This window comes from Ptychodera flava, chromosome 4, assembly GCF_041260155.1.
Source record: "Ptychodera flava strain L36383 chromosome 4, AS_Pfla_20210202, whole genome shotgun sequence".
In the NCBI taxonomy this organism is placed as follows: domain Eukaryota; kingdom Metazoa; phylum Hemichordata; class Enteropneusta; family Ptychoderidae; genus Ptychodera; species Ptychodera flava.
In genome coordinates this window covers 23,509,292-23,531,900 of record NC_091931.1, presented here as the reverse complement: position 1 = coordinate 23,531,900, position 22,609 = coordinate 23,509,292, and the positions used below count along the sequence as shown (strand labels likewise).

Here is a 22,609-nt window from a genome sequence, read left to right as displayed (position 1 = left end):
AGAATTTGAATATTACTGACAAGGCCACCGGGAGGTGGCAAACATAAAAACTTATGCCACAGCTTTGATGCAGCTAATTGGTTAATTATCAGCGCCCTTCCTCGATACGAGATAGCACTTGCATATGGCTTCCATTTTTTCAAGGTCTGTTCAACTGAATCCAGTAAACCTTCCCAGTTTTTGGCAGTGTAGTTACTGTCATTGCCTAAATAGACACCTAAGAATTTCAGCCCTTCACTGTTCCAAACTAAATTAAGAGGAGTATCATTTCTTTGTCGCCAACTACCGGCCCAGAGACCTTTGGATTTCTGGAAGTTGATTTTTGCGTTTGAAGCACCTTGATACACACTCAACCAGTGTGACAGACCTTCAAAATCCTGATCACAGGTGACAAAGACATTAATATCGTCAGCATAACCAGAAAGGAACTGTTTCTTCTGCTCCGGACCCGGTGCTGAAAACCCTTGCAAAGCACCACTCGTCCGCAATTATGTAACAATGGTTCGATGCAAATAGCATATAGTTGCCCTGAAAGAGCACACCCTTGACGAATACCGCGACCAAACGTAAATGGAGCAGCAAGATCGTGATTCACCTTCAAAATACTCTGAGTGCCATTATAAATAAGTCTGATGTAATTTATGAAACCTTCACCAAAGCCAAAGGCTTGCAAAGTCTTAAACATATAGCTATGTTGCACTCGATCAAAAGCCTTTTCTTGATCGAGTGCAACGATAGCAAGTGGCTTATGTTGATCATTAGCATAAAAAAGAGTGTCACGAATACACTGAATGTTATTAAAAATTGACCTGCCAGGGAGACAATACGTCTGGTCCTCGTGAATAATTTCCTTGAGAGCAAACTTGAGTCTTAATGAGAGAGCCTTCGTAAAAATTTTGTAGTCTGAACACAAAAGTGAGACAGGTCGCCAATTTTTAAGAAGACCGTTATCTCCCTTCTTTGGCAAAAGAGTAATCAAAGCTCGACGACACGACAAGGGAAGATAACCGGTCTGAATCGAATCACTGAAAACATCATAAAGATCTCTTCCAATAACACCCCAAAAGCATTTATAAAACTCTGAAGGAATGCCGTCAATTCCAGGTGATTTATTATTGCGCAACATTCCAACTGATTTGGCAAAATCATCAAATGTGAAAGGCTGATCAAGGGCTTGCTTGGTCTCATCAGAAAGTTTTGGAATATCCGACAAAATTTTATGCACACTGTCGGAGTCGATCTCATCCGGGGTGTAAAGTGTTTTGTAAAAATCCCTTGCAGTTGTACGAATAACCGATCGATCTTCGGTAATAGCATTGTCACCAATTTTAAGGTGCGTGATCAATTTACGAGCACTCTTTCTTCTTTCTAAGTCAAAGAAATAGCGTGTAGACTTATCGCTTTCGTTAATGAATTGGAATCTGGAGCGAACCCAAGCTCCCCTGGCTTCTTTTTTGAGAAGTTCATTCAGATTAGCCTTTTTCTGTTCATACTCAGTGTTGTTAATATTATTGGACGAGATCTTATTTTCAAGATTCGAAAGATCTTGGAAGAGCTTTTCTTTTAGGCCCTGCTCACGTTTGCGACGACCAAAACTGTATTGCTGTGAAAGTAATTTTATTTGTAGTTTGGCTGCATCCCACCATTGTTGCAAGGAACCATAATCGGATTTTTTTGTTGTCCAATCCTGCCAAAACTCAGCAATAAGAGACTTATAAGACTCATCATCCAAGAGGGAGGTGTTAAGTGCCCAACAAGCACTTTTATGTTTCATTTGTTTTTGAGTGATACGCATTTGAATCATACAATGGTCAGAAAATGTAACAGGGATGATCATTGCAGATTGCACCCTGTTAGTTATGTGTTTACTGACATAAAAGCGGTCAAGGCGCGCATGCGCGTTGTGTCCATGCCATGAGTAATTACAATTGGTAGGGTGAAGCTGTCGCCAAGTATCAACCAATTTAAATCTGTTAATTAAACGTTGCAGAAATGAAGAGGACTCTGGGTGTGGTTCCCGGCCACTTTGTCTATCAACTTTGGCGTCCAGTGTACAATTAAAATCCCCACCCAAGATGATGGGGTCCAAAGAATTCTGAAGGCGATTGAGAAGGCATTTTAACTGCTGGAAGGCAGCTAGACGAGCTTGGCCATCATTGGGTGCATACACATTGATAAAATGATACTGATAATTGTTAAGCTTGGCATGAACGTGTATAAGACGACCTGGAATAATATCTTCCTTTTGTAACACGTCAACTTTTGCTTTCGGATTGAACAAAATTGCAACTCCCCAGAAATGTTATTGAGATGTGAAAATTCAATGTGTCCTCTCCAAACAACTCTCCACAAAGATTCATCATTAACGGACGTGTGTGTCTCTTGAAGGAACATACAATCACTACCATACTGAGATTTCAGAGACTCCAGTATGGTGTAACGTTTCAAAGCATCTCTACAACCACGGGTATTAGAAGAGAGAATTGACAAATAGGACAGAATTACAAGGAGAAACGGTCCAAAAATGAGCTTCCTAATTTTTGTGAAGGCGAAAAGTTGAAGAAGACTAGAACAGTGGGACCAAACTATTTTTCCTCATGTCACTTCTCACTTTTTTCATAAGTTTACTGATTCTCTGTTTAAGTTGTTTATCTGTCGATGGTGCCTTCATAGCAATTGACAGGGCTTCAAGTAAATGATTCTGGTTTGGACAAAATTCGCGTCCACGTTCAACATGATTTTTTAGATTTTTTATATTCTCAAGAAAAAGCTTGAGTTTTTCTTGTGTTGGTACATTCAAGCATTGTGACATAGGCTGTGGGTCAATATGGCTCTCTTGTTCCTGAGAAGATTTAAACTTTCAACATCGGAATCACTATCAGATCCACTTAGTGTACTGAGAACATCGAAACGACCTGAACTAGGGATGATATTAGCATTTGCTGACAGAATTTCACCAGCCTTCAAATTCCCATGACTGTTAGCTGTCTTTCGTGCAGGAGAATGAACTTTAGTAAAATCATCACCAGAACTGGGTGGTAATTCTATGGATTCATCCTCAGATTCAATGGCCTGAAATTTATTTTGACTGTGAGAAATGTCATCATCATCACTATCATCCTCGACATTGTCTCTTGATCGTTTTACTGACTCTGTGGACTGAGCATACTGTTGGGAAACCATAGTCACATCTGTTTCTAGCGTTAGGGCAGCTGTACATGTCTCATTTGCATTTTGTTCAATAGCTGCTGAGTCATTATCTGATTGTTGATCATCTTTTTCACTCCTAATATCATCAGAATCAGGAGAAGAATTCAATTTGGTAATATTATCATGAGATAATTCATCATCATCCGCAGTTTTTGTTTCCAAATTGTCACCCTGTTCACTAGGTTCAACCACTGCACTACTTTCATCAACAATTTCAGATTGGGATGGTACTTTAGAAATACTAGGTTGTTCATTTACATTGTTTGGGCAGTCCTTTCGAACATGACCTGCCCGATGACAAAGGAAGCATTTTATTTCATCAGTTGATATGTATACAGGATAGTATTTGCCATCGTGAAGTACTCTGATGACACCATTGAAATTTTTGAACTGTGGCTTCAAAACAATGAACACCTGTCTACGGAAAGACTTGACATGTTTCAAATCTTCCCGACGACAACCAAGTGAAATATGACGAAATGTGTGACTTAGAACTCTGCCGTAAGGCAATAAGTCCTCATAGAGACGTGAATTTGAGATAAACGGAGGGACATTTGAAATAACAACTCTAGTAGCGGGTTGAACCATCGGTGTCGGTTGCAAAAACATGTCATTTATATGAACACCTGCTGAACAAACTTGTGTGACCTGAGAAACTTCTTTCACAAACACAATGACATTTTTGTTCATTCTGGACGCAGCTAAAACAGCGTCAGAATCAACAATTTGAGCAACACTTTCAACATATTCATTAACTGACGTACCTTCGATACTTGTAAACTTCAAAGCATGCTTCATAGACAGATTAGAAAATCTATATTCAATCTCATCCTCGCAGTCCAAGGCTAAAGCATTGGGCTTGCTGGCAGCCATATTGGCTTGGCCTGCCAACCGCGCCTTCAAAAAACCAAATCTCCTTCAATCACGTAAACACCAGAACAAAATACACTCAAAAAGTAACCGAGGTAAAGAACATACAAGAACCAACCTAGATGGACAGATCTTGAACGAAAAAAGGTTAACCACACGACCAAAACCAGTCCAAAAGTCGGAGCTCTCTTTCCCATGTGTTCACCGCATGAGGGCGAGAGAGAGAGAGAGAGAGAGAGAGAGAGAGAGAGAGAGAGAGAGAGAGAGAGAGAGAGAGAGAGAGAGAGAGAGAGCGCCAATCTATATGTAACACATTCGTGAACGCCAGCAAATTACAGTCATTACAAGTTTGAATGGCTAGCGCGTAATAATGTTGCGAGCGTTGTGAATTAATGAATAATCTTGTCATCAACGATTAAATTGCCCGTATGCGTTTGAAGTGTTTAGATCGCACGCCTCACTAAAACAGTGTTCTAAACCCCGTGTAATTTTCAATGCATGTTAAAACTAGATAAGTGGTCGTCAATATATTAATGGCACGCCCATAAAACTGGGAAGAGTGTTTTTTTATTCGACCAAAGTGACTTCCGAAGGTGTGAAATCTAGAAGAATCAAGTAATTTACTTTTGCGGAACCTTATTCTCTACGACGATGTGTATCTACTGTGTGCGTTTTTAATACTTTGTTCGTTACTTGCTGGGAATTATTTGCAAATAATCGCTTCACGATTCCAAAGGCGATAATACGAACTTTCATTGAGCTGAGGGAATTAAAAGATTCAGAATAATAAACATTCAGACAGAATTCATACAATGGTTCAACAAATACACTCACGGTCGTTATGTTTAATTTCAAATCCGTTATGGTTTTTTATGGAAGTAGATTGACGTAATCCAACATAGTTTTCAGAGGGACTTCCGATCACCATGCCCTAATTCGCTTGTTTATTTTGCCCGATAAATTACATGATTTTTTTTCCATAATAAGTGGGCTACCGCTTTCGACAGACAAAAAAATGTCATGAATACAGATTCAATGACGCAAAGCTAATGGTTATCCAAACTCCCAGGTGATGAGTAGAGCACCTTAAGCAGTGGTGTGTGTCATCGGGTGGATGACTACGAAGCGATTCCCCCGGGAAAGCCTTGCTTATTGGTTTTTCCTCTGATGGTATCATAGCATGACAAAGTTCACGATTACAAAAACAATTGTCGAGGAACGAAATCATGCAGGCATGAGTAAGCTGCGTTGGTTGTCTTCAAAGGTCACTCAACATCTCGAAATAGAAATTTCTGCCTCTTCATTCCACCAATCAGCATGAAGTTAGAACAAGATTTGACACCAGTCAGAGAAGGGTAACGAACGATCATCTATAACGGTACCATAAGTGCGGACCAAACGTGATAACAAACGATATTATACAATGAAAATCATATTTGTTACTACATATTCCGAAACGGTGAAACAAATTAAGGAGATATGAACAACGTCTTTTCCAGGACCTGTCAATTATATTACAATAACATAAATTCCGGATTGCGATGCCATTTGAATAATAATTGAGTGCAATCAGTGCTTGTTGGAGTAGTAGTAGAGGTGGTCGATGGATTTTCTTTACAGAAGACAGAAAGACAATTCATTTATCAACTATCAACTGTTGACAATGCTATCACTTCAATTGATTTGTCTAGTCAAATTTTGGGTGATGCGTTTATTTTTGAAAAGTTTTCAGGCTTCAAAGGTTATTATTTCTTCAATTACTTGACACTTAATTTATTTCTTATCTGTATGTCACACGTGAGTAAAGCACCTCGTCCACTTTCACAAACGGCCTGATATCGTCTCGGTTAGTTACTCTGATATAACTCGTTTTCAGGTACGTGTTTACGTCATCCTATGAACATCCGGCCGTAAAATATGTTGTTCTTGTTACTCCGTTCGGAAATTTGTCGAAAAACTAAGTACATGTAACCGATTGTCCCTTCTAGTTGAGACCTGTAAAAGAACTTCCACCCCTGCCACTAATGTCACGTGACGTAGGACAGCATAATTATATTGTATTCTTCTTCACTGGGTATGACAAGGACCGGAGACAAGCGAGCTGTTCTCTTCTGTGATTGCACAAACTGCAGTTTGTCTTCAGGATTTTACTAATCCTATTTGAAAGTCAATCTGATGTAAGGAGTCATTTTATGGGCTTCAGAATGATGTCCCATCATTGTTATTGCATAAAAATCCCTGATAAAAGCAATTCAAAATACTTGTTTTCCTCTTCAAATTGTTATCAACGGGTAAGATTTCTTTCATTTCATTGTAATTTATGATATCACGAGATGCGCATCTCAATTACCAAAAAAAAAAACAACATCGAGACGGAAAGGAGAAATTTCTTGAATCTTCTTATGCTTTTATTATATTTTCACTGCTGTGAAATTGTTCTTGATATCGATCAAGTCGTGTCACTATACAAAACAGGTACTATCAAGCAATCTTCAACATTCTCCACACACTCAAATATTCAATGGCAAAAGTTTGCATCTCATCATGGTCGTTTGCCGTGTCATTAGTTGTTCCTTTACCGTGCACAGTGTCTCCAAAATAACTTCTGTTATTCTCGTCTCTTTTGTCTTTCCAGGTTGAGTTTGACGCTTTCCTGTATGATGCAGCTGAAATACTTCCCGATGGACAAACAGCAGTGCGGCGCACAGTTAGAAAGCTGTAAGTGGACAAGAAACAATTGTCACTTAGAAACTAATTATTCAACGTTGAGATATCGAATGGTCAACCCCACACGATGTGTGCTGTGTTTGAAAGCCAGAATGTGGAGGGCTCCAATGGCACATAATTCACAATCATATATAGCTTGAAAAAAAATTCGAGGACAGCAAATCTAAAAACCCTCTCTTAAATAACATTTTCAAGCTTTGTCATCTTTCCGTAACAAACAAGTGAAAAGTTGTATTATCAAAGTTTATTTGGTTTTTTATTGCAGGGACCAAGAATTTGATATATGCTGTGGTCAATTATTACCAATTAAGAATCGAGTTACTGCAACATATCTTTACCTATTAGAAAACTTGCAAATAATCAATAAACGTTCTGAATTTGGCTCAAACTTGTCGATCTTCAATACAACCTATGATCATAGTATAATTGCACGTCCCAACCTCATAAATCAGACAATAGAAAGCTGTTCTGTCTGTCTGTCTACCTATTGATTGCAAAATGCGTGAAAATTAAATAACATAATATCATTACTTTGTACTTTGAAGTACTTTATGTTATTGTTTATAACGCTCTGCTTTTGCATCCGAGTCGAGTACTGTAATTTCCAAAGACGTCATTTTTATACTAAGGTACATTTTTGAAAAGGGGGGGGGGGGTCAAGATTTGGAAAACCAAATATTTTTTTTCCTTTCAGATTAGATTTTGTCCGGGGAAGTTGTCGTTGCATGTAAACGAAAGTACAAGTTTAGTGTGCAAGTATGCTTGAGGGCGCCACCTGCGATCGCCACCAAACGACCTTGAAATCCATTTACGGGCGAATAACGAGAAAGAGCATTTCTTTATTTGCTCAGGAAATAATCGGTCGGTCTGCATTCCATGTGTAGCTTTGAAACGTTCCAGAATTATTGATAGACTTTAATCTGAGCCACATTTATTATTGTATCCAACAGATGGATTCAACACTAAAGAGTTAATATTCAAATGGAGGGAAAAAGAACCTATACAGTTACCAGCTGACCTCACATTACCTCAGTTTGACATTATTGGCACCAGGACGTTATCATGTATGAAAGTTTATAACACAGGTAAGCAGCGTTTACAATGCGCCGCTGACGGCGCTCGTCCTCTCGTCTATGCTAGTTAACAACGCATGTACAGCTCAAAACCACAGAGTAATATCAGACAGAGTGGCAACAGCTATTGTTTAAGGCGTGAAGCGGTTACGTAAGCAATCCATGTTTGCCTCGCCTCACGAAGCTCTTGGCTCTCTTTTCCGAAGAGTGCCGACCATGCACCCTTCGGTAATTTTCGGATTTTCACCAATTGTTCAGCGAAAGTATGTTCGACAAAGCTTGTGTTGTTGTTGTCGTGTGGTGCTGATCGGAATTGATGTGCTGGCGAAAACGGAAGTGTTTTGAGCTTCAGGAAAGTGGGTTTTACCGTTTTAAAAATTCCTCTCATATTTTTATGAATATATAATGAGTGTGTTTGAACCAAATTTGAAAGTCTTTTATCGATACTGTCTGGTTTTACTCAATGGTTTACGGTCAGTCATACCGTCTTTTACACGTGCGCCAAGAAAGGACATGTTTATGAAACTGCTGGCGTGTTATGTTTTGATTGGCGTGAGGCAGTGTTTCTGGCCTGAGAGCTCACAAAGAACTATGGTTGCTACGCGACTGGCAGTACGATGCCATCTCGTCGTATGTTTCGCATAATCTCGTGTAATTATCACCCACAAACCAAGCCTCCAAAAAGTTTAACACCTTTTAAGCTCATTTTAATATGAAAAGCCAATAGTCTACAGAGACGACCATGGACAAAAGGCATGCAAGTGTTGCCACTCTGTCTATGATATTACTCTGTGTCAAAACCCATTGAAGATTGGACATATGCACAAAACCTTAATGTTCATAAGTGACGTTGGTTGGTCTTCGTCACATGTTTTTTTTCCTGAGTAGGCTAGATTACTTTTACTGTACATTGACTTAGTTTCTAGTTAGTTTTTTACAGTGTATTTTCATCTTTTTCCTTATAAACTAGTGCTCGATTCTAATGTAGATCAGGAAATAATGTGTGTATGTGTGTACCTAGCCATAGTGAGAGAGAGAGAGAGAGAGAGAGAGAGAGAGAGAGAGAGAGAGAGAGACAGAGACAGAGACAGAGACAGAGAGAAGACGTACACAGTACAGAGCGATATTCAGATTTGTGGAACGAGGCAAGGGCATAAATTTACAGACATCATAACTCATCTCTTCAATGTGTCTTATTAAAACTATGTGAATGACGTGTGCACAAAAAGATCAAAGTAATATGTAAACAGGATTGACACATTATTTGCGTTATTGCAATTTGAATGGGAATTTTGCTTATTGTGCATGAGCTTGTACAGATGTTTCGACAAGAAATATCTCATTCGGTCTAAGAATTGTTATTCAGAGCAATCACAATTTTGTCATTCTCTACAGGAAACTACACTTGTGTAGAAGGCCGTTTCGTCATGGCGCGACAGATGGGCTACTACTTGATCCAGACGTACATACCCAGCATGCTTATCGTCATCCTGTCTTGGGTCTCGTTCTGGATAAGCGCAGACTCGTCCCCGGCCAGAGTGGCCCTGGGTATCACAACTGTGCTCACCATGACAACGCAAAGCTCTGGTGCCAATGAAACACTACCCAAAGTCTCGTACGTCAAGGCTATTGATATATGGATGGCCGTCTGTTTACTCTTCGTCTTCGCTGCGCTGGTCGAATTTGCTGCTGCAAATTACATGTCCAGAAAACACAAGGAGGAAGCCGAAATGAGGCGAAAGCTTCGCCGCCTGGTAAGGGCGTGCCAGTTGTCTTCACCTCGCCAGCGTTGATTCGCATCTTTTTTACGATTTGAATGATCATCTTATTTCGATAATGTTGTTTCTTAACTCTATTGGTTATATAGCAAGTTTTCGCCCTCACGTGACTCATCTACGCTTTGTAGTTTTTGCCGATGCTCGTATTTGATATCGAATGTGTATTTCACAGATATTGATGATTTTTTACATTATTTATTTTTTTTATTTAATTTCAATGATAATGTCTTGTTCTACTCCCCTAAGCATGTTGAGATACACCATATTCAGTTTATCAACTCAAATATGTGCTTTCGTTAACTGCATTATATCTTGACTGTTGACAAGGGAATTTCGGTCCAAATTTAGATTTTAAATGTATTATTGATAGTGCATTTTACACCAACATGTATGTAAGATTTGCTCACAAGCGAATTAGTGGACGTTTCAACATACTTTTCGGTGCAGAACAAGAACCTTCAATTTTCACTATATGATGCAAAATAGTGAAAAAAGTCATCATAGTGGTGCGGCATAACCAAAGTCTTCATAACAATTGTGCATTTTGTGATAAAAGCATGAAATTTGGTACTAATGTAGATTATCATGATATAAATCAATTTGGATACCGAGCCACCACGGGTTGAGCCTCGTTCTGGTGTGGCGGCCATTTTTAAATATGGCGACCATCAATTACTGTAAAATCCCGTAGTTGCCGCTCTCACGGATGATTCTGCAGTGAATAGTGGATGCATTACCATCATAAATGCATACTAAGATTACTATTTGCATTTTTTATTGTTTTATAATTTCATTCTACGAGAAAAATGGGTCCTCTTAATAGAATTATTGACAATATGGTTGCAACAAGGCAAAAGTGGAAGATTCAAAATTGTCAAATTGAATGTTTTATACGATGATCAGCTGTCAGCTGTTCTGTGTAGTTATAATATCAGAAGGTACTATTCAGAGTTTTTTTATTTTATTCTTATTTGTAATCGTTCATGCACAAGTTTTAAGCATTTTTAGAGTTGTAGCTGGTACGTGCGACACTCACCAGGTTTTGCAAATAGGCCTAGATCGGCCCATGGCTGTGGTGGGGAGAGTATGATGCGTCTGAGTGTAAAAAGAGCCTGTTCCATGTTCTTCCGATGGATGGAGTGTTCTTGAGTAGAAATATTGAATATGTGCAATATTTTGACATTGACTATTTATCTTTTCTAATTTTTATAAGTCAGCCATTGACAAGTTTCGCAGGATGTTAAATCGCAAGGCCTGACATGGAAAATTGTGGGGGAATTTAACCAAATCTCTCACTCTTGTTCATCTACATTCACGCGTAGGCCTACTTACCAAAAAGCACAATAATATTTACTGTATAACAAACCTTCTAGTTTTAACTTGAAAAACAATAACATTTTGGGCGGAAATCTATTATGTATCCCCATAATTGTCAATGTTAGATATTTATCATGTAACTACAATCAGTACATAAGTGCAGCCGTTTAAATTTTGACCACTTGGAGAACACGATCATATTTTTATTTTATTTTTTGGCTATATGTACTATATTTTATACATTAATTTTCATAATTCATTCACATGAAACTGATCTTGTGTAATTTGATATCTATTTCATAGTTTAGATATTGGTTTTAGAGTTATTTCAATGCCAATGGTCTATTGGCAATTGCATAAACATATATATGGATTCATGCCTACAATATTTTGAACATTTTGGTACTAATTTCTTGGTCGTACATAATTTGTTGTTGAAATGCAAAAACGTGGCACCATAAATTAAATTGTATTACTCCACTTTCTTTTGTTTTAACAAACATGAAAGGTAGGGAAAGCAAAGCTAAAACACAATGCTGCACTTTTGTCCGTCATGTCCGTGCTTGGCACTCCCCGGATCTCTGCTTGCTTTTACATGGCTAGTCAGCTGGCGAGTATTTTATTCCTTTCCATGGTGTTTACATAGGCTAAGACAACAAGTTTAAACGACAATCCTAAATATTTGCCAATCATTTTCTTGTTATCCACCCAAGACCTAAGCAAGGTAGTGTTGGCTGGCCAATTATCTGATCAAATGGGAACCTTCCTATACAAACAGTGACACTCCAGTCCAGATTGAACATAAACCTTAGAGATTTTACGCAGTTCAGTATTCACAATAAATCATTTGCACATTCAGTAACACACAATTACAGAAAAGCTATTACCAAATTTTGAACGTTTTGAACATGTCAGCCCAGCTAAATCTGAACTACTTTATAAAGTATACTGAGTGTAGAAGCAATAATGAGATCGATCAAGTATCAGATACATGCTTTTAAACTATAGAACATCCTTTGATTTAATTCGTAAAGATTAGAAACGATAATTAGATCGGTTCAATATCGGATATATCCTGAAAATATTTTACTGAAGAATGCCATAAAGTACTTAAGAATGGCTAGCTAAATTTCTACTTATTTATGAAGTTTAGAAATTATCATTAGAGCAGCTAAATATTGGACATATCCCTATTTTTGTTATTGAAGAAAGCCAAGCTATATGACATATCTTTAGACACTTTATGAAGTTTAGAAACGATAACTAGAGCAGCTAAATATCAGGTATATCATTTCCATAATATTCTGTTCATGAAGAAAGTCCAGCTTTCTGATATATCTATACAAGTTTTTCTTCAGGAACGCCCAGGTAATTTTGATGTAATGTATAATGTTTAGAAACGATTATTGGATCAGCTAAACTGTTGAATTAGCTGTGCTCATTGATACAGTTTAGAAAACAAAACCTTTAAAGGCTCAATTCCGCACCTTGCTTGTCATTCAGTTGGTTGTATAATTCAGTATAATGCCTTTCTTTTTTCATCTCCATTACAGCGAGTAGAACACATACCATAATTAGTTTTCAAAAATTGTTCTGCCAAAAATATTAAATTAGAGTTCCACATAAGAACTTTTCAGGTCAAATCTTACAAAACAAACTTGAAACAAAATAATTTAATATGCGATGCTGATAATATTTTGAGATCATCCGTGACTATGATTTTGGCTGACTTCTTTCATAAAGACGTGTTTGATAAAAATGTATATGTTTCAGGAAATTTGCCGTATCTGTGTACCTCTAGAAATATGATCCCAGTGGCGACTAAATCATATAAAGTTCACTTCATATTTTGACATACGTCTGATACAAACAAAATGGATTTCATATTAGCATTACATTGCCTTCTGTATTGTGTGGAGCAAAAACAAATGGTAGAACGTAAGATAAACCGTAATTTGAAATGTAATCTTTTGGGGTATTAGGTAAGTCTTGGTCCTATTTCATGAAACTGTAACGGATATTTGTATATTACAAAAAGGTCACCTTAAAAAAAAATAAATCGCTCTACTAATGATACCCCACAACCAGGTTATGTATAAGTTAGGCTCGGCATATGACTTAAACAAAGACAGGTTTAACAAAAATGTTCATGGGTCTCAAAATCTTGATTTTGCGGTCCCTTCAACATATGACTGTGACAGCTGTTGCGTCCCAATATTTTTCAGTTAAAAGTCTATTTCATATTTGTGACATGGACTCGTAGAAAATAAAACAGATTTCACACGAGGCATTGCCCAAAAGTCTATTTCGTATTTGTGACAGGTTCATATAGCAAATAAAACAGATTTCATACAAGGCATTACCCTTTATTATATATCTAGGTTGAAAAATGGTAGAATTTGACATGTAACAAAAAAGATGCGATTCGCAATACTTTGACTTTATAGTTCCCTTTTCCAATGCTTTTTCTGTTAAAAGTCTCTTTCATATTTTGATATGTCTCCGTAGCAAATAAAACAGATTGCATGTAGAGAATTGCCCTTTTTGATATGTTTAGGTAAAAATTGGAAGAATTTGAGATAAGCAGTGACAGTAATTTGCAATATAAATTTTGGGGTATAGGGTAAGTTTTGGTCATATTTTATAAAAGCTATGGAAGATATTCCATATCAAAATATGTCATCTAAAAGAAGAATAAAATCCCTTTCCAATGTTAGCCCACAAGCCAGGTTATGTAAAAAATAAGCTCAGCAGATGACTTACAAGAAGACAGGTTAAACGAAAATGCATGCGAGTTGGCAATACTGTAATTTTGCGGTACCCTTCAAAATATGACCGGTAGACCTATAGCATCCCAATATTTTTTCCTATCAAAAGTCTATTTCACATTTTGACATGTCCTTGTACCAAATAAACAGATGTCATACAAAGCGTTGCCTTTTGTGTTATGCCAAGGTAAAAATTGGTAGAATTTCAGATTTTTTGGGTATTGGGTAAGTTTTGGTCCCATTTCATAAAAAATCTATCGAAGATATTGCATATTACATATGTCATTTTAAAGAGGAATAAATTTCCATTCTAATGATATCCGACAAGTCAGATTACGTTAAAAAAACTTAGCAGATGACTGCATTGTATAGACTTACAAGTACTACAAGAAAAAAGCACATGGATAGCAAAATGGTTATTTTGCGGTACCGTTCAAAAGTTGACCATAACAGTTATTGCATCCCTATATTTTTTCTGTCAAAATTCTATTTCGTATTCTAGGGATCCCAAGGCTTCTAAAAAGATAGGTTTGTTATCCTGGGGTGCAAGTAGACCCCTCTGGCCCACGGCCTAACATTTCTTGACTGCTTACGTAGCGTCATCCTTTTATAGGATCTAATACCGTGCATTTTATGCTTAAGAATTGTGTTTTTTTGCCTGTATTTACCCGTTTAACAAGTCAGATGGTGAAGAAAATTTAGAAGAATTTTCAAATAACTCTTTTCACAGTTTCTTATTGAAATTATTCAACCTAAAGTTACCCAACGACTTATGTAGTTGACATTTACTAGGTGAGAAATACCTGTCTGGCAGCCATTTTGAAAAAATGGTTGCCACGGCAATGCTTTGGTAGATTTTCAGTGGCTCGGTATCTGAATTTGTTAAGCACATATTAAGACACATCTGAGCCAAGTTTGGTGCTTTTATCACAAAATGCACAATGGGTTTGCCATGCCGCACCACTATCATAAATCACAGCTACTTGCCCTTTGAATGAGCGAAGGAAATTCTATTTCTTGCATCCACGCTCACCTACACTAGTCCATGTCGAAAAATATACGTGCCCCTTTCGTAATGATTGTGTCAAGGCTTTCTTTTCACTTTGTACATGTTTGAAAGAAGAATCAAGAAATTTCGTCGAAAACCATTGACATATAGCTGTATACTTTTACGCGATTTCTGAGAGGAAACAAGTACCAGCCGTTTGAGGCCATTTTCTAGGGCACCTGGACTAGACGTACTTTTACCGTCTGCTCGTCTGACAAAACACTGAGATATCCTAGCCGATTGTGAATCAATGAGCTCGCCCGTACAGATTACTTTCCAATGGGAAAAAGGTAGCGGCTATCAGTGAACGATAGATGCAGACACTGCCCTGAGCTAAGTCGTCAAGTCCATCCATTACGGAGACCACATTCCCCAGAGACTACCGTTTTAGCAGGCGATTACTTTTCTGACAAGGATAATCTAGTCATGGGAATACTACTTACAGCAGAGGCATGATCTATAGGGAGCGGTTTAAACATACACAAATGTTTTTTTCTCCATGGACGACATTGTAATTTTTACGTTGAAATATGGTAAATAGTATATATGTTATCATGTCTGCAAAATGTTGGCAAGGGGTGACTCGTTCGTTTGCCACGTAGAAATTCGAGGAAAATGAAGACAGTTGATAAATTATCGATGCCTTTCCTTTGCATGTGACACTTATTTATCGTAAAAAAATTCAATCTTCATTCTTATTCGGTTATTTTTCACAGAGCTGCCGCGAAAACGGTGAATCGCAGACCCTGCTGGAGATGAGGCCGATGCAAGCGGTCGTCAGACCTGACGCAAGGACGCCACCAACCGTTTCAACAACGATACCGGACCAGGACCCAAAACAGCAGGACCTGGCCAAGAAGAAGGCCCAATTGATCGACCATATTTCGCGCGTTATTTTCCCGCTAGCATTTCTCTTTTTCAATGTCGTCTACTGGGCCACGTACTTGTCGAAATATATTGACTATTCATTCGAGTAGGGGGAGTGATGTGTGAAATCTCAGCACTCGAAAAAGATCCTCAATAGCGCCCTCAGATTTTACAAAACTCGCAGGTATGAGTCCTAGTGAAAGTCTTCCCTCGGTTAAGTGATATAGCCCGTGATAAGAAATTCAATCGTCACGTGTGAAGAGAACTTACTTCCTCCACAATCAAGAACAGCGGTGTATTTCTTATTAAGATATGTAATTTTAATTAACTGAGTATCTGATTTTAAAAAAATATGGCAGCCAGTCCTTTCGTCGATGCTTTGACAATGTTCTCTTGTCAAAACCTATAAAAACCTTCAACGGCAGACTCTGGCTCCACGTTTGAGCGGTATCGTGTATTCCAATTTTTGTACTGTGTTCTGTGGTGATTACTTTCTGTGTCTGCTTTTAGCCTGCTGATATGAAAAGGGGAGCTGTCTCTTGCTCATAAGCAGCAAATATGACTCGGAGATTCAACTTCGTTTTGGCAGATACCTGTAAATGTAGGTCATACACTGCTGAAGGCATACAATCGTCTCAACACACTGTAAACGTGCCACTTCGGACGCTGAATCCCCGAGAAAACCTAACCGTTTAAACGTTGCCTTCTTTTTATACATGGGAAACTCAAATCTGAATGGCATCGTTCGGTGTGTGTGTATAAGTTACTGAATTACGGAAAGGGATTTAAATGTCATTAGCTGTGTGCTCTCCGTAATTCATGCCGTTCAGTCTGAGACCATTCTTGCACGGCGACAGATGACCTTGACACTGCAATCGCTGCATTGATTTTTTCATACAGTTAGAATAGAATTTCTCAAGCGCTCAGCGTAGTTTTTCGGAGTCATCATGAATGCAGCAATTTGGATTCTCTCTCTCTCTCTCTCTCTCTCTCTCTCTCTCTCTCTCTCTCTCTCTCTCTCTCTCTTGAAAACTTGCATTTTGCTGTTGAAGCAAATCGAATATTTGCATAGTAGTTGCGTATCGCGAGATCAGCTACAGCAGTAAGTCTTTGTCCTTTGCAGTACAGAAGGGTTCGCTTTGTCTGCTTTTTTGGGTGAAGTATTCGGTCACGTGCGAGCCGTCCTTCAAACCAAAAACGATGCATGAATTTCGGTCTTGCAGAACTGTTTATTATCTCGCGCCGCACAAAATAAGATCGACGACAGCTTTTCTCTTAGTCAGTAATAACGAAACCTGGTAATGATCTGTCAGTTAATTCTTTAGTTTTGTTAATCTAATTGAAAGAAAATATCGCTTAATTTGAAGTAAAGAGGGTTGAATAATACATGAACGAATTCTGTCTATTGTAGCACATTCACTACCTAGATATTATGCATTCATTGTCCTATAATTATTTGAGGATTTACCCTCATTATTAGGAAGATGGATTTTTAATCTTATTTGATCAAAAGAGAACAAATGTTGACTCAGGTATTTCGTTAAATGCAGAATGGATCTTGCGTTAGGAGTTAACCATTGGTGTTAGAATATTATTCTGCTTAAAAACGGACAAGAATTCACGCAATACCTTTTCAGATTTAATGTACTTATTTATATAGAGACAGGTCGATAACGGTCGGCCTATAATTAGAAACCCCGGCGACATTCACACTTGTAGATATCTGAATTTATAGTCTGTCCGTCTCAAATTTATAATTACATTAAAGCTTTAAGAAGTCTCTTAATTATGTCATTTGTCAATTTCTTCTCCGTCGTCAATTTCCTTTTTGATGTGTCTATAACTGCCCGAATGTCTAATGCTCTGTTTGGTTGTCAGTTTCCCCTAGCAATGGACCCTTCCGTTGGTCTAGTCTACCTAAGTGCACGTCACGTTGCCCCATCCACTTCACCTTTGAAATAAACTCGTGATGACGCAATCAATTGTATTCATGCGTATGAATATAACTATTCTAGCTCCGAAGCTTATATTTTAAAGGTTAAAGGTAACAAAAATGTTTCTATAAAGGTTTTCTAACTTTCAGAATTAACTTATTTTAAAGTGACTATATAGAGTTTAGATGGATGTATGTAAATAATCGGTATCAGTTTTTGCATCGAATAATCACTGTTTAGACATTTAAGGTCGACATATTAGTCATTATTCACCAGTAATAGCGGTCATATTAATGTAGTAACTTAGAAATGAATTATATATATATATATATATATATATATATATATATATATATATATATATATATATATATATATATGTATGTATGTATGTATGTATGTATGTATATATATATGTATGTATAGAGGTTTGAGATGTGTATAAAGTGAAAGGAAAATAGTGATTTATAGCAATATACATAAAATACTGGTACAATATACAGAATGAAGTATACAGATTGCAGTATCATGAAGTATCAGAGATCATTAAATGTAGACAAAACTCAATTACCTTGTACCTACTTCTGCACAGATAGAAGTCCATAGAGCAATATGAAACCAGAATACAATTTAATATGAACATTTTCTAGTTTCCAACTTTTTCTCAACTAATAAAACGACAAATCTAATTTTAAATGTCCAGTAGGGTAATATTGATCCGTTTTTTCGTGCTTGTAGTTGTGAAAACACACAATCCGCGTTACACCATTCTCGTAAACTCGGTTATACCGCCCTCAAAGTGTGTAGGTCCAGCTCGTTGTATCGTTTCAAGCGTGACAAATTGCTCGCTATACGTTTCATTGATCTCATTGGTTTTTTGTAGAAACCCGGATGCTAATCCCAATATGTACACGTGCATACCGTAGAAATTATCTCCGATATCGTGCGTATGTTGAAGTAATTGTGATAAGTTATATTTCTCCGGACGATGTTTACCTGTGACATTGTAGAAATTCCAAATTGAATGATCAGTATAGTCTGTTTGTGACCGTTTTCAAGTAGAGTGACGAAAAAGGGTAAAATTGGATATTTCTGTTTATTTCTGTAGGGTAATAAAGTAAAGTGTTTAATTTTCATCTTGAGGGCACTTGACCTTTCAGGTGCCTTCCTGCAACCATCTCGAGGACGAAACCGTCCACAATGATCTTCTATACACAAAAATTAGGGTGAATTTGAGTTTGCAGCGCGTTGGAAGACATAATATCGTTGTCATAACGTCTTCTCACCCGCTGCTAAGATCAACAAGTTGTATAGAAGTAGATTAACCAACCAGAGACAGCCTTACATGACTACTGTGAGTCAGTCCGTATTGTTCTCAAAAAAAAAGATTATTAGCATGGATACGTTTGGGAGACGTGATGCGAATACAATCTTACTGTTTGCTCCAGCATGAAAGTTTCAGTCGTTCTTACCATGAAATAAAATGATTTAGTCACAACACTTCTACAACTTACTTTTCATTCGTGACAAAACTGTAATCTCAAACATACATTATCTTCGGCGGAGACAAAAGATATTAATGTTCAAAATGTGTTTCTAAACTCATTATCGATACGGGAGTATAACGGAGTGACAAACACACAAGGTGAGGATCACTCAAATTTTTCCTCGATATCCAATATACATACCATAGGCAGGGGTTGTCTCGGCTCGTTATGTAGCCTAAGAAAAACGTTACATTTTTCGGTCAGCAAATAGTTATAAGAAACCGCATAGCAGAGCGGTTTTGTACGAGTAGCAAGGCTGACGAATATCAGTGCCCGCTAATATGTAGAACAAGTTAACGTCATTTTAGGGGTCATTTTTGTATCTATTCACGTCGAAGGCACCCTAAGACAATCACTGACTTCTACCAGGACAGTGTTGTGTGACGTAAATCTAAATTACAGTTATGTTTAGTTCTGGTCTGCTAGAAAGTTCGTTGAATACTTACAATATAGCTGACTTTTTGCTTATGATGGTACTGTAGACACAATTTCTTTGTCATGCATGTGCTGATCAACTGATGTTTTCTCCTTTGTATTTCTCTACACTCTGTCAAGACACTTGTTGTATATCTTCTATACATTAATAACTATGTAAATAAAATGTTCAGCGTATTGTCGTACAAGAATCCTATGCGTGGTTTATTATTCTCAAAATCAAAACTTGAAAATGATAGTGTTTTCCTTTTTACACCATCTTAGACTTTGATTCAATTGTCAATATTCACTACATGAACTTGAAGGAGGCGTTTTACACAATTTTTCTTTCGGGAACAACGGATTTTAACAGACCCCAAATCCTTATCGCTACAAATCTCTAAAATCCTATCGGTATTACTTACTAGTTTATCGGTCGGCGCTGTATCTTAGAAATATTTGGACCTTAAGGTAGAGTGCGTTTCGGGTGCAGACATTCGGTCTCTCAAATCTTTTAGAATACGTTTTCTGGCCTACCGCCTGTGTGTGTGTTATGAAGCTCATGGAGTGAATTTCACTGCCTTATTGTCGTGAAAATTGAAAATTGTATTTTCACATTGAGTTAATAACAGTGATTTCGGCTATTTTGAACTTCAAGTGTCGGGAAATGTTGGGTAATTTATTTATTTCTCTTCGAGGAAGGTTTGCACGATAACCCTAGATTTTTATCCTTGATTTCGAAAGGAGATGAAAAAAGTTCTTTTTATTAAAAATTTTAACAACTTACCTTAAAAATATCTCTTAACTATAATTGGTTTGTCTAATTGCGGGTCACTACAACAACTGAGCGCTCATTTTTCTTTCTTTCAACGAGGTAAAATGAAATATCGATTATATTTGATATTAGTGAACATGGAAGTAGAAAGTACGATTGGGGGCGTTTGCTTATAGAGCCGCGCAGCGACCCAATTCACTCTTGAGCTTTTTTCCATCTGATCTCAACAAAAATGCCTTTAAGGTGGGAATGTGTTTTGGATGTTACAATATTTTTCGAACACCTAAGTCATCTTTGACGTGTATTGGTGTCACAACGGCTTCGTTTTTATTCATCTATTTCCTATATCGGTTTCACAAGTTTCACGTTAAATCTTGTCACAGTATTCACTGAGCGAGGTGCAACTCCTTGTCTTTGCACTTTGACTTGGAAGAACTGTGAGCGCCCTCTAACTTAAATTTTTGGTTGCTGTTTGAGTCTTTGCATTGACAGACTCAAAATTCAATATTCTACACTGACAGATCATCGAGGGCCTACGCTTTGACTGAACGTTTCTTGCAGTAAAATGAATGTGAAGTCGATGGTATTTCATTGCCTACGGAACCGAAAAACACCGCTGATTGAGACTTAAAATTAAATACCACCGACGCGGTATGTCAATTTTGATTTTTAGTTTGGTTTTGACATTATTCTGAGTCCCTCTGAAGATTTCCTTTGATTGGTACAGTCTTTGTAGATGCAGTTGTGTATCGCTAGCTTTCAAATAGAGTTAAACACTGCCATTCGTCAGAGCGAGTGGTGTATATCAGAAACGTCGGAGAAATATGTCGTGCCACGACCCTGTTGATAAGAGGCTTTTAGGACAAATTTTAGTAGCACAAAATCCAATTTACGAGAGTTTAACTCATGCATTCAAGAAACTGCCGTCTGTCTGGATGTAAATATCCTATTCTGGGCAATTTGTTGTTAACAAAAAGCAAACATACTGCCATCGAACCGTATTGGGTACACATGAACCTCGCAGACCGTTAAACAGGCTTTGGGTGTCTCGCTCGCGTGACCGATGAAAAAACCAGATAGAAATTTCGAGCGAGCAGCGCCCTCAATACTTCAAGTCTGCTCTATTCGAGTCGGCTGGTGCAACAAATGTCTACACATTTCAGTCAAAGAGTCCAGTGACTCAACTATCGACAAAATGCATAATTTAGACCAAAGTGTGCAAGATATCATATCATAAAAATACACATCACTTGGTTTGTGTGTGTCAACTGATGTGACAACGCCCATGTATATTTAATTTTAATGGCGTGATGTCGAGTCTGCGATGACCTAAAATGGAATGTGGTCGATTTTTACGGCTATGGGCACTTAAAAGTTTAAGAATGTGCATCAAAGAGATCAAAGTTGACAAGACTATGTGTGATGTGTCTATATATGATGATAGTGGATTGCTACCGGTAGTGTTGCAGCATAGATTTAGACCCAGGCTCTTGATGTTAAACTAGTTTCTCGCCACGGAAAAAAATGTACCACGGTTTGTAAAATATTGCTTGAGGATGTTCAAAGAAGAAATATACATGTTTAATGCAATGGCAACAGGTTCGCTCGATCATCCTAAGAAAATGTGAAAGTCACTGAGTTGTATGGTGGCGCCCATTGATACCACATTACTCACTCTGTCTATGACACTGAACAGATCATTGCTGTAACTTTGTTTTGTTTTGATATCTGTGCCACGTATGTTAATCTAATCAGACAGCCTGTATACCCGACTTCTGATGAATGACCTTGCGTCCAAAAGTTGCGCGTGTTTAAGGCAGTACGCGCCTCGAAATTGTAACTTGAATAATTAGATTTTTGCCTAACGTTTTGTTCTGAAAAGAAACTTTAAATAATTCCCTTTCGAAATCATCATGAATGTAATTCAGGGGGTCGCCGTGCAAAATTTGGTACTGGAGGAACAAATTACCCTATTTTTACCGACTCTTTTAATTCAAAATGGCCGCCATCCCCAACTCTGTGGGAAAAATTAAAGTATTGATTGTTACAAAAATAAGATAGCGAGAACCCCCTGTGGTAGATCAAAGCAGTGTATTTGTATTGTGAACGTTCTAGAGCCCTAAAATATCCCTGTGCTCTGTAAAAATCAAAAACTCAAACTTTTGATAACAGTTTCCCAAATGAAACTTTCCAACATTCTGTTAAAATCAAGAATATAGATGAGGGATCACAGTGTAAATTTCGGTACCAGGGAAACAACTTACCTAACATTAACCGATAT

At 37.6% G+C, this 22,609-nt stretch overlaps 1 protein-coding gene across 2 annotated transcripts in view; it reads left to right on the top strand.

Annotated features, from left to right (window-relative positions):
• Positions 1 to 17,840, top strand: part of LOC139131219 (glycine receptor subunit alpha-2-like) — a 110,867-nt gene extending 93,027 nt beyond the window's left edge. For both annotated transcript variants that reach the window (XM_070697194.1, XM_070697193.1), the window contains 4 exons: positions 6,716 to 6,798; positions 7,758 to 7,892; positions 9,276 to 9,634; positions 15,508 to 17,840. In XM_070697194.1, the coding sequence (XP_070553295.1) occupies positions 6,716 to 6,798; positions 7,758 to 7,892; positions 9,276 to 9,634; positions 15,508 to 15,768 (838 nt within the window). In that variant the 3' untranslated portion in view covers positions 15,769 to 17,840. The remainder of the gene's footprint in view (positions 1 to 6,715; positions 6,799 to 7,757; positions 7,893 to 9,275; positions 9,635 to 15,507) is intronic.
• Positions 17,841 to 22,609: the final 4,769 nt, after the last annotated feature.